Source organism: Sturnira hondurensis, unplaced genomic scaffold (assembly GCF_014824575.4).
Source record: "Sturnira hondurensis isolate 20B ecotype Veracruz unplaced genomic scaffold, ASM1482457v3 Scaffold0015596, whole genome shotgun sequence".
Classification (NCBI taxonomy): domain Eukaryota; kingdom Metazoa; phylum Chordata; class Mammalia; order Chiroptera; family Phyllostomidae; genus Sturnira; species Sturnira hondurensis.
This window is the reverse complement of record NW_028088227.1, coordinates 24,496,980-24,514,201: the sequence shown is the minus strand read 5'-3', so window position 1 is coordinate 24,514,201 and position 17,222 is coordinate 24,496,980. Positions and strand designations below refer to the sequence as shown.

General features: G+C 54.8%; 1 protein-coding gene across 7 annotated transcripts in view; it reads left to right on the top strand.

Moving 5' to 3' along the window:
* The window catches only part of ADARB1 (adenosine deaminase RNA specific B1), a 104,975-nt gene that overhangs the window by 74,104 nt on the left and 13,649 nt on the right, over window positions 1-17,222 (top strand). For 6 of the 7 annotated variants that reach the window (XR_005069270.1, XM_037065220.1, XM_037065221.1 and 3 more), the window contains 5 exons: window positions 192-1,126; window positions 4,521-4,635; window positions 6,768-6,936; window positions 7,571-7,719; window positions 8,783-8,951. Coding sequence is in view for 6 of the 7 variants with exons in the window: in XM_037065220.1 (XP_036921115.1) it covers window positions 192-1,126; window positions 4,521-4,635; window positions 6,768-6,936; window positions 7,571-7,719; window positions 8,783-8,951 (1,537 nt within the window). In the remaining variant the exon portion in view is untranslated. The remainder of the gene's footprint in view (window positions 1-191; window positions 1,127-4,520; window positions 4,636-6,767; window positions 6,937-7,570; window positions 7,720-8,782; window positions 8,952-17,222) is intronic. The other variant, XM_037065219.1, reaches the window with a different exon arrangement.

Genomic DNA, 17,222 nt, shown 5'->3' with positions numbered 1-17,222 from the left:
CGACTGGCCCAGGTCAGTCCAGGCCCCGAGTTGGGGGTTAAAGACGAAGCCCCTCCTGGACAGGCAGCAGGGACAACATAAGACACACATCACTTACCCAGTTACAAAGAGAGATAAAGGAATCCATAAATTTTGCATTTACAAGATCCTGCAACGAAGGCGTTGTAAGTTGCTCTTTCTGGGCACCGCAGGTTCCAGCAGCACAGAGGCTAAGGACAGCGGCAGCGTGGGCCGCGGGCCCCCTGGGGACGGCAGCACGCCGGGGCTGGCTGATGGCTGCCTGCTCCCCAACGGGGGCGGCAGCACCGCCAGCAGGAAGCGGCCCCTGGACGAGGGCAGCAATGGGCATGCCAAGTTCCGCCTGAAGAAGAGGAGGAGGGCGCCGGGGCCAGCCCTGCCCAAGAACGCGCTGATGCAGCTGAACGAGATCAAGCCCGGCCTGCAGTACTCACTGCTGTCCCAGACGGGGCCCGTGCATGCACCTCTCTTCGTCATGTCCGTGGAGGTGAACGGGCAGGTGTTCGAGGGCTCTGGCCCCACCAAGAAGAAGGCCAAGCTGCACGCAGCCGAGAAGGCCTTGCGCTCTTTCGTCCAGTTCCCCAACGCCTCCGAGGCCCACCTGGCCATGGGGCGGGGCCTGTCCGCCAACACGGACTTCACCTCCGACCAGGCCGACTTCCCCGACACGCTCTTCAATGGCTTCGAGACGCCAGACAGGTCAGAAGTGCCATTTTACATGGGCTCCAATGGCGACGACTCCTTCAGCTCCAGCGGGGACCTCAGCTTGTCCGCGTCCCCAGTGCCCGCCAGCCTTGTCCAGCCTCCCCTCCCGGCCCTCCCACCATTCCCGCTGCCCAGCGGGAAGAACCCCGTGATGATCCTGAACGAGCTGCGCCCGGGTCTGAAGTACGACTTCCTCTCGGAGAGCGGGGAGAGCCACGCCAAGAACTTTGTCATGTCCGTGGTCGTGGACGGCCAGTTCTTCGAAGGCTCAGGAAGGAACAAAAAGCTCGCCAAGGCCCGGGCCGCGCAGTCTGCCCTGGCCAGCATTTTCAATCTGCACCTGGATCAGACGCCCTCTCGCCAGCCTATCCTCAGTGAGGGCCTCCAGTTGCACTTGCCCCAGGTGAGGAAAAGTTCGGTCACGACCCAGTCATGCTGTTAGACAGAACTCGGTTTCATTGCCACTGTTAACTTTCCATCCTCCGCCACTGTCCTCACCACAGTGACCAGTAGGTGTGGCTGCTGCACAGGCTCTCCTAGATGGTGCTGGCCATGTTGTCCCTGAGCAGCCGGCCTGAGGCTGTCGCAGCACAGGGCGGGGGTGCGAGGGCAGTGCGGTCAGCCCGGTCCGTGCTGAGCTTCACCCGGAAAGGCAGACCACGGTCCCCTCCCTGTGGCAACCCAGGTGTTCCAGACACGAAACCTGCCCCAGCCCGGGGGCTTTTCTGAAGTCCCACTGGGATTGGGGGTGCGAGAGCAGCGAGTTGGCCTGTCAGCTCCTGAAACCTAGGGGTGGCGGGGCTCTGGGCTGCAGCAGGACTGGCTGGTGGCCACGTTCCCGAGCCCATGGCAGTAGGGAGCACGTGTCAGAGTGTAGCAAGTGCTCCAGGCCCACCAGGCATCTGGGTCTCTCTGTGCCTGGCATTCATCACTTGAGATTCATACAGGCTCCCTCCTGCCTGGCCAGAGTGGACAGCCACTCTTACGTTTGGTCTTGGACCCCCACACCGCTAATATCAGGGTGAACACAGGGAAATGTTCAGGGGGGCCCAGATCGGTGTATGTGGAGGAGGAAGCTAAAGGGGAAGGTACATGTAGTATCCTCTCCAAATCCTATACCTCTGCATGTTTATTGCTTCTTTTCTTAGAAATTCTAAATTCTCTGGTCTGCTGTAAAAACCAGTCTTTCAGGGAGAAAACCTGTCCTTCTTGTCTGCTTATCTCTTCTTGTCAAAGCACTATTCAGTATGAACAAAATATGTAGCGGTTTGATCAGAAAGATGAAGGACTTGGTATTGATAGGCAGGATGGTCTGTATTCTCTCAGAAAGACCTCAAATGTCAGCCTGTTTTCTCCTTCGAACCAGTTGGAGTGACCTGGGTGCAGATGCCCCCGGAGACCACCAAGGAAGAGGAGGAAATTTATTTTATTTTTAAAGCAACGTCATGCAGCGCCCTTAGGAAGTAGTACCGTGCTGTTTTTTTATGAACCGAATAATTGCGTCCAATCTTGACCTCTTGCTCTTAGGCCATTTGTAGTCTTACAGATCAGTGGCGCTCATTCCCAAGTGTTTTTTTTAGTTTTCAGGTTTACTATTTGCTGAACTATGTCAGCTTGAATTCAGAACAACACCTGACTTGACCTCTGTTCCCCAAATGGGAGCAGGGCCGTGGGTAAGAGAACGAAGCCTACTGAGTGCTCTGCCTCCCAGGTGCCAGCTTGTGCAGTACAGATGGGGAACCCGGCAGAGGGGAGGCAGAGGGGTCTGTGAGTGTGCACATGTGCACACGTGTGCACTCGCAGCCCCACCCCCAGGCTGGGCTCAGTGGAGCGGAGGTGACCAGAGCCCCTGGCCTGGGGGGGCTGGGCCTGCGCAGCATCTGTGGGGAGGGCATGTGTGGGAGTCCTGCGGGGAAGGGCGTAGGGGGAGGGGCCGCCCTAGCGCCAGCCCCGCCCACACCACTTGCAGGTTCTGCAGGTGCTGAGTGGCAGTTTCAGGACTTCTGTGCTCCCTGGCCTGTGAGGCCTGAGGAAGTGGAGCTGCTTAGGTCAGATGTCACTGATCGTCACTGATCGTGGGATCCTTTCCCTTCACGGTTTTCACAGTGGCACTAGAGAGTTTAAAAACTGGGCGCCATTGACCACATGGCGAGTACGAAACACCTTGTGAGCAGTACACGTTAGTGCAGTGGCCCAGCCAAGCCGCAGCGCCTCTCCGCCTGAGTGTCACTGCAGGAGGGGGTGCCAGGGGCCTGTGGGGGTGTGGGGGTGTGGTTTAGGAGCACATGGCCTTGTCATCATCTCCACCACCACATTTGGAGGGAGAGGGGTTTCATTACCCATAGAGAGTGAGGTAGTAACCTCGTTAAGGGGGTGGAATTACTGTCCGTGTGCAAACAGTGGCATCGAACAAGTAAGTAGGTGTGTGCGGAAGTGCCCAACCTCCATCTGAACTCGGATGCGACTCTTGTGTTTTTCTCTGAAAATGTGCGGATACGCCTAACTGTTATGAAAAGAGACTTTTACACGCTCTGTCTTTAATGTCTCGTTGTGTTTCCTTCTGTGTGAGTTGGAAAGTGTCGTCCTTTGTCTTTGGTACCCTCGCTGTGTGTGGCTGCACCCCCGCCTTCTGTCTGTGGTCTTCTCTGGGCTCTGGGCTCACTTCTGCAGCATCGAGGCCTCTGCCAGGTGCAGGTGAGGCCCTGGGGCCCCGCCTGGCCCTTCAGCCCACTCCCCCTGGGGCTCACTGGAATTTGCTGGCGCAGTGACGGGAGCAAAATTTCCTGACAACTGTGCTTTTCCCAAACAAGTCATCATTTAGGATGAGTGCCTTTCTTATTCATTTTGAGAGTGTTGTATTAAGAGCCAAGGAGGGGACACTAGATTGGGCCATTTGATTATCAAGGCAAGTGTGAGATTGAGGGCGTGTAGGTCCAGTGTGGCTCTTACACGCGCATGGTTATGCACCACTTCCTGGGACTCAAAGGGTCCACATTATCACGATAAATCGTGAGTCATAAAAGTAGACCCGCCCCAAACCTAACAGAGAGGTCAGCTTCTGGAGCTCTACTCGTAGCACAGGTGCTGTCGGGCTGGTCACACACCAGCCACAGTGTTCCAGGCCTCACTGAGCACCTTTCCCGGAGTGTCCTGCTGTCACTCGATCCAGTGACCGCTGCCCTGCAGGCTCTGGTCAGTGCTGGATTCCGAGAGCACGACTGAGCCGGGGTGGTTTGCCTCCGGTGTTGAAATAACGAGGCACCTGATGGGCGGGGACCTTCAAGGGGGAGGCGCTGCCCAAAGCTTATGATTCTTTAGTTGGATCGTGCTTCTAACTGCCCCTTTCTCCTGCCCCAGACACCGGGTGGCTCACCCAAGAGTGGGCTCCCGGCCTTGCCAGCCTGAGCTGGACACTCTCAGAGCATTGGAGTGGAGAGGCAGATGATCCCAGGAAGGCACTGTAGCCACCCTACACCTCAGCGTCCTCATCAGAGTCTGGGGCCAGTGCCTTGTGGAGATGGGAGGGGCAGCAGGGGGTGCCTCACACACCCACGCCCAGGCCGTCCACGTCCTCCAGACGCTGTCGAAAGATTCCATCCATGGCCTTTGCATGCTCCGTGGGTGTGTGTTTCCATTGAATGTTTTGGAGCAAATGCACGCACGCACTCATTTGCCAGCTTCGCTGTGGGATGGACTCTCCAGAAGAGGAGCCATCAGTGCCGTTACCCTCTGAAGGGAGAGCTCGTGTTGGCGTTTGCAGGCAGGTGCAGGCACCTAACCCCCTCTGTGGTCCTCAGGTGTTAGCGGACGCTGTGGCCCGCCTGGTTCTGGATAAGTTTGGGGACCTGACGGACAACTTCTCCTCCCCGCATGCGCGCAGGAAGGTTCTTGCTGGAATCGTCATGACGACAGGTAAACATCTTGCCCTGTACAGATCTCTGACTCTGACAGCAAAATCGTTTTGTCGTCCTTCTTCAGAATGTCTGCCACCTGCAAGTGTGGGAGCCGTACTTACATATTTTCCAAACATCCATCCTTTCAACCTGAGTTCTTTTTGTTCGGGGAAGCAGTCTGTTAGTACTGGATTCCCACAGCCCTGGTCTGGAGCTGCTTAGAGAACTGCAGGAGACATTGATTCCTGCCGCACCGGAAAGTAGGGCGCATCTGGACTGGCAGTTACTGCTGGTGCTGCCAGGCGGGTTTCTGTGTGACTGTGGGGGAGGGGGTGCTCTAGCTTGAGTCACCAGTCTGTGGTGAAGAAAGCACGGTCTGAGGTGGCAGGGGCCACCAGCTCAGCTTGTCTGGCCGTTCCCCAGGACCCCGCCCCACACCCAGGAGTGGGGCCTCCTGCTGCATCTCCATGGGCGAGTCCCAGGAACAGGAAGCCTCCACCTGACTGGTGCCTGGACCCCCGCAGTGGGGCAGGCAGGGACATGGAGAAAGGACCCCCACTGTCTGTCACATGGGCCCCTCTCTGCTGGCAGCATGCACAGCGTGTGCAGGAAACAGGCCCTGGAGGCCAGGGAGTGAGGGGCCCGGAATGGCAGGTCTGTGTCCGATGGCAGGGAGCAAAGCCCTGCTCTAGTGGAGGTGGCTGCAATGCCCGCCCCTCTGGAGGTAGTTCTCTGACCCAGTGGGGAGAGGACCCCCTTCTGTAATCTGCGCATTGGGCCCCCATGCACGGGAGAAGCGTGACGACTCTTACATTGCAGCCATGTTGTGTGGGCGTTGGCACGGCTGAGCTTGTGTCTGGGGCAGGGTGCAGAGCTTTGATCCGTAGTGTGGGTTTCAGGTGTTCTGCAATGTTGGCGCCTCTGTTCTCCTCCCTCTTTTCCCCTTACTCGTGCAACTTATATAACTGAACAGTGAGTGGCTGAGACAGCAGTTCCCACCAGGCTCTGTGGCTCCTCCACAGACACGGACGCGGTATGTGCTGTGCCCCAGCTCTTCCCGCCACCTTGGAAGACGCAGCTGACCTCAGGGCAGCACTTGCACCTCAGCATGAAGCCTCCTTCGGAGGCTGCTCAGAGCTGCAGTTTACGTCTGCAGGCAGGACTGGGCAGCCCTGGGCTCGGGGTTCTGACCTCAGGTGGCCTCGCTCACTGAATGACCTTGGGAAGGTTATTGACCCCTCTGCCTGAGCTTCCTGCTCTGCAAAATGGAGGCAGAGGTAGTATGTACCTTCAGATCATGGGAAGGGAGCGAGAATACCTCACCTGGTACACCCAGCTCACTGCCCGCCTCGGGGTGCCCTGCCGTTCTGTGGCTGCTGGTAGTGCAGTTTATGCCCGTGGCGGTCAGGGCCTTGGCAGTGAGTCCGCAGTAGGTGGTCTGTTGACAGACTCGCTCTTCTGGAGGCTCCTGGGGGTGGAGGGTTTCCCGGCAGCACAGTGAGATGGTGCCCCGGACTCCCAACTGCATGTCGTGAGGGACTTGTTTTCCCCTCGTCCCTTCCTCAGTGCCTCTAGTGCTCCACGTTAAGTTCAATGTCAAGAACTAGACCATTTAGTCTACTTTCACATAGCACTTCCTANGCCTTGGCAGTGAGTCCGCAGTAGGTGGTCTGTTGACAGACTCACTCTTCTGGAGGCTCCTGGGGGTGGAGGGTTTCCCGGCAGCACAGTGAGATGGTGCCCCGGACTCCCAACTGCATGTCGTGAGGGACTTGTTTTCCCCTCGTCCCTTCCTCAGTGCCTCTGTAGTGCTCCACGTTAAGTTCAATGTCAAGAACTAGACCATTTAGTCTACTTTCACATAGCACTTCCTATTTGTGTCCAACATGGACTGTTCAAGAAAAAACTATTCCATTCCAGAGGAAACAACTTGCTTAAGTTTAGAGCCTTCACACTGAATCGTGAGGACAGTTGACGTCCAGGAGTCTCTCAGTGCTCGTCCCCTGGGAGGCCTGCAGTTGCGGGGGCAGGGGCAGCTGTGAACAGGAGCTGACTGCCCTTCAAGGCACCCTCGTGGGGGACACTCAGGCCCTGGGGGTGCAGGTGGGTGTGGGACGGTGACTTAGAGAAACGGTCTCTCTTGTTTTCCAGGCACAGACGTTAAAGATGCCAAGGTGATATGTGTTTCCACGGGAACGAAATGTATTAACGGCGAGTACATGAGTGACCGTGGCCTTGCTTTGAATGACTGCCACGCAGAGATCATATCTCGGAGGTCCTTGCTTAGATTCCTTTACACACAGCTTGAGCTTTACCTAAAGTAAGTCTAGTAAGTAAGTAAGTAGAGGAAGCTGTTTTAAAAAGTGTTCCCCCCGCATCAGAAAACACCGCAAAACGTTCACTGGAAAATTCTCAAAATGGTAGCTCTGTTGGCAACAGCAAGGTTGGACCCCATTTTCCCATGATGCTCCAGCTACAAATAGAGTTGGCTGAATTAGCGCGCACACAATTACATGCACACGTGTGTACATGCACACACACAGCATCACAGATGTCAGATCTGTGCGTGACTCTGTGCTGTGTTTCACACAATCAGACATCAACAGAACTCCACTGCCTGGTAAACGTGGTCATTTTATTCTGGTCACCATGCCTAAAGTCAGCCCGTCATGTGTCTGAACTGCTTTTCTCTACAAAGCCATCTCTGCACATGGTCACTGTTTGGAGTCATCAATGGGAAAGAAAGGAGAAACACTGGCATTTCAATGACATGCCCATTGTTGAGCAGACAGGAATTGTGTGAATTATCATAAGCATGTAAAGTAAAGATCCCAGCCCAAGCTTCTCTGTACCCCTTTGAAAACGTGGTCCTTTGAAATCGCAGTGAGCTGGGAGAGACTGGATTTTGACCACACACAGCTAGAAAGTTTATTTTGTGACTTGCTTCCTTTCAGTAACAAAGATGATCAGAAGAAGTCCATCTTCCAGAAGTCTGAGCGGGGAGGCTTCAAGCTGAAGGACAGTGTCCAGTTCCATCTGTACATCAGCACCTCTCCCTGTGGGGACGCCAGGATTTTCTCTCCACACGAACCAATCCTGGAAGGTGCGACCAGGTTTCCTGGCAGTCGGCAGTGTTTCAAACGTCATGGCCGTGTAGCAACAGACAAAACAATAAACTTACATTAGTATCCTTTTTTTAATGTCAGCCTTAATTGTGGATCTGAGGAATATATAAAAGCATAAGGTTTTACTTTTCAATGAATAATTAATTAGAAAGTTTTATTGTATGAAAAATGTTGACTCTCATAAACTAAGAAATTGGAATGGAGTGAGGATATCAGATCGGATTTGCTTTCAGCACTTGAATTTGGATAATGTGTCTCTAAATCAGCGATGTACATCTTCTTCCATATTTCCGATGGGTTTTAACTTAATCACTGTGTAATTGGAGCATTCGGCTGGGACTCCCAACGTTTGACCAATGAAAAAGGAGGCCCCGTCCTATCCCACTTCCCCACCCGTCTCTGCGCTCGTGTCAGTTCTTTTTGGTTTTGCGCGAGTTGGTGCCTTCATCTCTTCTCCCAAGCTTAAACATTATTTATTGCAAATGGAACATTTGATTACGTTGTTCCTCGATTATAGAAGCAGCACATCCCCACTGTCAGAAGTTGGTAAATATTTTTAAAATAAGAAGGAAAATTTAGTCACCCAGGTTCATATGACCCAGAGGCAATCACTGTGGATGTTGGCACGTACTTCCTGTGAGCTTATTTCTGCACCCCTGTGGGGGGTTTTGGGAAATTTAATAAATTTTTAAAAATGAGGAAATATAATAAACACTCAGATATCCAACACCAAGAATTAACAAATGTTAGCACTTTGCTATCCTATTTGCTTCCACTGCTTTTTAATGATAGAAACCGATCACTTTGGTCAATAAAAAGAAGCCCTCTTTCCTCCCAACCCCTCACAAGGCCACTTCGGTGAACTTGGCTTGTGTTACATCCTTCCTGTCCAACCTCGTATACTTACGCCCCGCATAGGTCCCGTGGATACAGAATACAGCCGTGTGCACAGACGTAAACTGCGTTGTAAACCCGCGGGGTGGAGTCCGCTGTGTTTCTCAGTGAGTGAAACAGACGGTTTCCTTCTCCCATTTCTCTCAGAACCAGCAGACAGACACCCGAACCGCAAAGCCAGAGGACAGCTGCGGACGAAGATAGAGTCCGGGGAGGGCACCATCCCAGTGCGCTCGAACGCGAGCATCCAGACCTGGGACGGGGTGCTGCAGGGGGAGAGGCTGCTCACCATGTCCTGCAGCGACAAGATGGCACGGTAAGGGCCCCCGGGACCCTCGGCTCGCCCTCTGCACCGCTCACCCCTGCTCGTGCCCAGGCCCTTCTCAGTGTGCCAGTCAGCCCTGCTGGCTTTCAGATCAGTTGGGTCTTGTCCCCAGTGTTCCCCGGCATTCGTTAAGACTCTAGAGGGGCTCCAGGACCCTTCGAGGGATGGAGGTGGGCTTTACCCAGGAGGCTCCAGGCTGCCCCTTGCCCTTGGTTATTACTGTTACATGTGGCTTCCAGGGTGAACTGACATGTTGCGCTGTGACAACATTTTAAAACAATTGTTTCCCAGAGAAGGCGCAGTTCTTCGTTCGTCGTAGGTGAGACTGTGATGCTCACATCCACCATTGAGTTAGTGTTTGGGTAGCTGGCATTTCCCTTTACAAACAACCTGGCGCCCATCACAGGCGTTTTGCTCCAAACACTGCTGCTGGTGGGCAGGTCCAGGGCGGGCACTGCAGGCACCATGGAGTTTGCACCCCCAGGGAGCGCCATTCTTTCAGGAGCCTGCATCCATGTTCAGAAAACCCCATTCCTTCAGATGCTGGCCTCCGTTCCCATAGTTCTTTATCTTTCAACGAACGTTTATTTGAAAAAAGTGAAAGGATAGAGAAGCATGTAGAATGAGAATCTCCTCCCCCTCCGAACTCCCCATGGCCCGTTGGGAGTGGACTCCTGGCTGCGCGCCCCCCCAACAGCTGTCAGGGCTGACACACGTGTGTGCACACATCTCGGTTGTTCACAAGCCTTTGTCGTGACTTTCTCCACTGGCCTCCAGCGGGGAAGCTCAGGGACACGCAGCCTGGCGCCTTGTATTTTCACTCACCCCCGTGTCGGGGGGACTCTTCCTGATGCGGTCGTGAGCAGCCGGTGGGTTACTAGTATGCCCCAGTTATGGCTACGTCGTGTCCGTGTCCTCATGGTGGATATGAGGATTTCCTCAAACTCCCTTCCCTGTGCAGCCTTGAAGCCCCCTACATGCAGCGCCTTAGAGGCCTTGCGCCCCAGAGGTTGGCTACGGGTTGACCGTCACACCGTGCTAGCGGGCGTGCCCAGACAGTCCCACCAGCTGCACTGACCTCAGCGCACGTGAGGTCAGCTCCCCTGTGTTTCTAACCAGTGTCTCGTGGTTTTAGTTTACGTTTCTCTTCCCACAAGGAGCGTTGCACATCTCAGCTGCCCGTCTTGCTCCTCTGAATTTCCCCCATTTACACCCCATCGTTTGGCTTTTGGATTGCATGTTTTTTCATCTGGGTTGCAGAAGTTCCTTTTTTAGTTCGTGCTGTAATCCTTAGCAGTTGGAGGTGATTCAGTGTCTTCTCCGAGTCCTTCTTGATTTTGTGCCATCTTTTATTCAATAGAAACCCCTAATTTGGTTGTAATTTCATCCATGAATGTGTCACCCGTGATCTTCACTTTTAGGATCTTACCTAAGAAGTTCCTTCTCAAATTAAGGGCATAAAAATACCCTCCTGTACTTCTTTCTAAGACCTTTATCATTTGACTTTCACACATAGGCCTTTAATACATTTGCATTGTCAGGAATAATTTCGCTTTCTTGTTCTGATTCAGTGGGCCCGTTTTCCCAGCCCCACCCACTGAACGATCTGTATTTGCTCGCGGATCTGCGAAGGCACCTTGGTTGTGCGCTGAGCCCCCACGAGGCTGGGCCTGTCCCCAGACCCGCAGCTCTGTCTCAGCCTGCAGTTCGCCGTCATTGCACACATTCCCTAGTTTTTCTGGCATTTTGATATGTTTCAAGGTCTGGTCAGGTAAGACTGTCATTCTCTACCCCTTTTTTGTTTTTTCAGACCTCTGGTAGCTCTTTGGGAACCTCTGTCCTTCCGTACATGTTTCAGAGTCAGCTTGTCAGATGTCTCGGTTGTCTCGCTGACATTTCATAGGGAACTACATTGAAGTTACTGATTGATTTGGAAAGAATTGGCATAAAGTTAAATCAGTCCATCCATGAATATTGTGTATCTCTCCATATTTAAACTTTTTCCTTTATGTGATGTACAGTTTTTCACAAAGATGTTAGGCAGTTTTTGACAGATTAATTCCTAGAACTTCAGGCTCTCTGTGTTGTTAGTGTGATGATTACCTCGTTAGCTGCTCTGCATTCTGTGTGATTATTGCTGGTGTAGAGAAACACCATGGATTTCTTTTTACTGTGGTAAAACACACGATGTAAAATTACCGTCTTACACATTTTTAAAGATGTTTTGTGACCAGTCTTAGATGCACAACAAAATTAAGACGGAGGCACAGGGATTTCCGTGTCCTCTCTATCCACCCCCCACACATACACGACCTTCTGCGACCACCTGCTCCCCACAGAGAGACCGTGACAGTCGGTGAGTTTGCACTGACACAGGATAACCACCCCACACCCACAGTTTACATCAAGGTCACTCATGGTGGCGTGCATCCCATGGATTTGGGCAGATGTATAGTGACCCGTGTCCGACTTTCTTTGCGATGTCCAAAACCTGAATCGGTCCAAGTGGCCCCAGTGGTTCGGGGCTGAACAAATGACGGCTGCCCCATGCGGGGGGTGCCACTCAGACAGATCCTCCTCCTCATCCTCCTCATCATCTGATACACAGATGACGTGGACAAATCCCAAAACAGTTATCCTAGAGGGAAAGAAACCAGACCCCAAAAAAGCACTCACTGTGTGGTCCCACTCATGCACATGTCTAGAACACGCAAACCCATCTGCAGTGACAGAAAGCAGACCAGCGGTGGCCTGGGGTGGGGACCAGAGTAAGAAGGGACAGTAAAGAAGGAATGGGACAAGGTGTGAGGAGAGTTTGGGGTGATGGTCTCCTGGGTGTGTCCAGATGGCAGACTCACTGCGTCTTTTGCTCCACTGTGTGCGGCATGTTGCATGTCAGTGACACCTCGGGGACTCACAGGAGAAGGGGGTCACAGTGGAGCCTAGACAGTGACCATCAGTGAGTGACAAAAGCGCCGCAGCAGTGGGTTGGCTAGAAAGAGAACAACAGAACAAACCCAACTGAGGAGAAAGGAGGAAGCCGAGATACCAGCCAGGAGTGGCGACCAGGGCCAGTCTCTGGACAGGGGAGTGGAATCGACGGAGCTCTGGCAGCCTTGGCCAAGAACCACGATGGGAGAACGGCAAGACCAGTGGAGGCTGAATTAGGCTGCAGGTGCCTGTAACGGAGAATTAGACAATTGGCAACTTCATTGCCAGTATTGCCAAACTCAGATGAAATTTTAAGTTTTCAGAGAGGTGTACATTTCTAAAACTGCCTGAAGCATAGGTAGAAATTTGGAATAGAATTATAGTCATTAAAAAATGAAACCAGTCACCCCCAAAAATATTCTTCAATATTACCAGTCTGAGCGGGGAGGAAATATTGAAGAATTCAGAAAAAGGAGGCAGGTATAGGGAGAGGAAACTGCCCACCCGGCTGGGCCCCACATGAGGTCTCCACACCCCTGGGGGCCAGTAGTCCCTGCCCCGTAAGGTCCTCTCTAGAGGTTGGAACAGTAGGGAAAGGTGGGTCCCAGCACATGCTGTGGGGTGACCAGCACCTCTACGTCTGAACCAGACAAGGACAGTAAGGGAAACCAGGTGACGAGCTGTCCTCAGTTATCAAACGTACGTACACACGTGATCTCAAGTGTAGCAAACCAAGCCAGCGGTGCATTCCGAATAACTCCGTCAATTCCTTCCACATCCGAAACTTGAATGTAGTTTTGCTCAAAGTCTCGCCATCCTTCATGGCACCTGGAAACCTGATCCCAACCCTCAGGTGGAAAAGTGCCTGTGGAACACAGGGTGGCCCTTGGCAGAGGGTGGTGGCACGAACGCGGGTCCAGAAGGAGGCCTGTTGGTGCGTGACACACCACTTAGGGTGACGTTTGCCCGCGTCTGAGAGGAACGTAAACGACATGCAGGTTTACGTCTCCCTCACAGAAGACTCAGTGCGAAAGCTGGGTGTCCAGAGCTGCTGTGGTGAGTGCACCGTCACCCAGAGGCCCGGTCCCTCCTTCCCGTGCCATGTGGCGTGTGTCTGCTGTCCTCAGGGTCTCCCGACGGGGCCAAGTCCGCAAGCACCAGGTCTGGTCCCCAGTAGTGGGATGGGGAAGGACAGGCGGTGGGGGTTGGGGGGCGGTGGGCAAGCCCCCCGCTCTGCGCACAGGGTGCCGTCCGGAATAGCGGGGTTGAGGCTCTTGCTCAAAAGAAGGAAGAGACTGAGGGGCAGCAGCCGCAGCCTCTGCTGCAGTCGGGGCTCACCAGGGAGATGAACTGGCGGACAAACTGTCCATATGAACAAAGACGAGCCCTCTGTCAGCTGCAGAGGTACGTTCCCGGTGAGTAAGGACCTGGGTAAAGAGTGGTGCCTGGCAGTTTTTATGGCTTCCACTTTGCAGGCACAGAAAGCCAAATTACGAAGAAAACGTGAATAAATGGGACTAAACTTAAATTTTAAAACTTATTTGCCAAAACTGCCATAGAAAGAGTTGAGAGAAAAGCCAGTATTGGGAAGAGTTTCAGATTTGCGTAAGCAGTAGGTAACCCGGATTATAAAGCAGGCCCCCACGCTCGTCACACAGGGGTGTTGCCGGCAGGGGCTTGGCTGGGGGCCCTGTTTCTCAGTGCAATGAGGGTCACACATGGACGCAAGTCAAACTCAGATGTGCGACCCATGCTCTGCGCCTCCCACTGCATCCTGCCGGCGCGGCATCAGAGGGAAAAGCCAGGACGAGCCAGGATGAAAGGGGGAAGGTTGCCCCTAGAAGGGAAACACGGCGACCATGGCCATGGCCTGCTCCTCCCAGCCCCTCCAGCACCAGGCATATGGGTCCTGCGCCACACAGCTCTCCAGTTCTACAAGCCAGGCCGATTCTGATGGCGCTGGGGTCAGCGCAGGCCCACAGGCTATGGCGCAGTCCCGTGAGACTGCGTAGGCGCCCACTTCTGTCTGACTGGGCTGCAGATCCTGGTTCCCTTGACCCTCTTCAGGCTCGATGGCATGGCTAGGATGGCTCCTAGAACTCTGGGAGTACAGTAACTTAATTTACCATTTTGTTGTAAAGGACTCGAGTCAGGAACAGGCCTGTGGAAGAGGTGCCTGGGGGATGGGATGCAGGGCTCTTCCTGTGCTCCGGAAGCTCCCCGGCCCCTTGGGTCGGGCTTTGGGCAGATTGCTGTCACACAGCCACAGCTGAGTGGGTCATTGGTCATTAGTGATCAACCCGATCCCATTTCCTCTCCCCCTGCTCTGATTCCATGGTGAGTTCCCCTTGCAACTGGCCCCCATCCTCCTAGAGTCACCTCATTTGCATAAACCCAGGTGAGGTTGAAAAGGGCTTACTATTTGCTATCAACCAACAGATGGCCATGGCCATGGCCAGACAACAGAACGGCCATGGCCCAGAAGCAGCGTTGGCGGCCAGAACTCTGCCTGCCGTCCGCAGCCCTCCTGTCCTGTCCTGAGGGAGTGAAATGAACAGCCTCCTGAGTGGCTGTCACGGATGAGAGGCTGTGGACAGGTGCTGGGCGAGATGTCCTGTGTCTCTTACAGAGGGACAGAGCAGTGTCCCGTATGTCCCTGCCTGAGGGGCAGGAAATGGGGGCAGCGGCAGAGGGCAGGCTTGGCGGTGACGGCCAGGGGGAGGGGAAAGGGAAGGAGGTGCAGCGCTACTGCTGGGGTCACCAGCTGGGTGGGCCATTTGGCTGAAGGCAGCTACCACCCCCCCAGGCGGCGTGGGTGAGAGTGGGTTGACCATCTCATGGTGAGTTGCGTCAACTGGGCTGTGGGAAGGCACCAGGGTCTCAGACCTGGTGACCTTGGCCCCTGTGCACTGTGGGAGGGAGCAGAGACTGCCTGCCTGAGGGCAGACAGCTTATTCATTCAGAGCTGCTGTAGCAGGGGGCCTGCCCCCTCTATGTGGGTGAGTGGGGGGTGCAGCTCTAGTTAGGGAGGGGGCTCGGCTCATGTGTGTTGCACGGAGTCTGTGGGTCGGCTAGCCAGAAGTGAGGCCTCCTCTGGTGGGGGGCATCCGGGCTCTCTCTGGGTGGTCCCAGGTTGGAGGCAGGGACAAATGTTGGGGCAGCTGACCCAGTCCTGATGTTCTGGGCCAGTGGCCGTGGAGACTGTGCTGGGTTGGAGCTGCCCTGTGACTCTGGTCTGACTGGCCACCGGCTGCTGATGTACTCAGCCTCTAAGGGCGGAGCCAGGCCCTTGACGGATCCAGGGACATTCCCACGTGGCAGCACTCTGGACCCTGTCCGCTAGGAAACGGCATAAGGAAGATGAAGGAGAGAGAGGCCTGGTAGCGAGCCCGGCAGGGCTGAGGGAACACTCCTCAGCACCCGTGCAGTTCTGCCCCCCGGTGAGTGTCATGGCAAACTGCTGTGGACCCTGCAGCCTTCCCAGGGAGGGGGCTTCGGCCGTCTGTGCCAAATTCCCCATCTTCGCACAGGCTCACTGGGAGCATTCAACAGTGTGGAGCCTGATTCAGCAGTACAAGGCCCTTGGCTGCCACAGAGCCCCCCGGCCCTCACTGGGCGTTTTTACCCCTGGTGAATGAAGTCTGGCCCTTGCTGCCCTTTGTAAGGCCCTTTGGTGGGAGCCTGTCAGCAGTGGTGGCGGGTGTGCACACTGCTTCCCAGCGGGCCCTCTGCAGAGCAGTCAGAAGCTCCTGGAATTCTCTTTCCAAGTGTGTGTTCGGAACTAATGACTTGAAACAAGCGGAGCTCAATCACTCTTTTAAAGTGAGCCCGCGAGGCTGGATTCAGCCGAAGGGCGGCCTACATCCACACATGCACTCTGAATTTGCGTAGAAGGGTGCCCTGTGGCTTTGGTAGGCATCCAGGCATGGCGTGCTTTCTCTTGTACAATAGGAAACCGTGTTTCTGTTTTTGTTTGAGGGGGCGGGAGGAACGCGTTGTAGGGATTGCAGGGTTTGTCGGCTGAGCACGTATTTCTTGACCTGTGTGTACGAGGTACACGGTGTGAGTGTTGGAGCAGAGCAGTGGGTGCCACAGACAACCAGTCCCTCCCTCCAGGAGCTTTCTTACTGGCAGGGTGGGTGGGGGACAGGTAATAAAAAGAAGGCCTGCGGGTAATGCAGGAAGTTGGCACAGGAGGAGCCTGGGACAGGGTCCCAGGGACTTTCTGCAGAGTCCAAGGTGGGGAGACTGTGGCCAGGAGCCATCAGGGGACTGTGTGCTGGGATGAAGGACCTGAAGATAGTACCTCAAGGGGGCATCAAAGGCCCTGATGGCCCGAACATGGGAGGTGCTGTGGCTGGGCTGGCGGGGGAAGGGGGAGGGGGCGGGACAGACAGGCTGGCGGCTGTGGGAATGAAGATGGAGTATGGGGGTTTTCGTGCAAAGGCGTGACCTGGTGTGGCCTGTGTTTTTGCAGGTCAGGTGGCTGCTGTAGGGGAGGGTACAGGGCTGGGGACTGTGGGAGAGGATGAAGTTGTGGGTGGCTCCTGGGTCCATTCTGAAAGGAGATCTCTCAGGTTTGCTGGCCACTGGCCAGTGACAGGGACGAGGAGGAGAGTGTGACTGAATTTGGCTTGAGCTAGGTGGACCGGGACTTACGGCAGGGCTCATGCAGACGCTGTTCATTCACAGCTCTGACCACCCAGCACCACCTCCCACTCTCCACCAAGGCCAGAGATTGGGCAGCTGGTGGCCAATGCTGAGAGTGGACAGGGGGGAGCACTATTGTTTGTGAATCAGCCTCATTTCGCTGCCCCCCACCTCTGACCAGCACTACAGAGGCGGCTCCCTTGCGGCCACCCCCCAGTCATCCCACCAAACCTTCCCACACTGCTGATAGGATGCTTCCCAAAAAGCACTGGGTCAGACCCTCTCGGGAAAACACCTCCATTAAACCAGGTGGCGCCACCGCCTTCTTAAAAGGCCTTCAGGAGCCTGTATACCCTGAGGGGCTGCCTGGCCCTGCCCTCTCCCTTGTCCTGTCCCCCGCCCACCTGCCACCCTGGGTCTGGGTGGGCCACCTGCCTCTGCCTCACCTGCCCCCCAGGGGCTGAGTTCAGGGCCACCCTCTCAGAGCCCTCCCTGCAGTCAGCACCCCTCTTCTGCTTTTTCATAGGACCTCGCTCCCCACCAAATTGATTTCATCTCAAGTTTTAATTCTCAGTTCACGTGTTCACCTTTTCACGGCTTGTCCACATCCAAATAGCCACCGAGCTCCAGGAACATGCAGGCTGTGTCGTCTCTGCCCTGTGGGCTCGGTGCCTGGTGCCG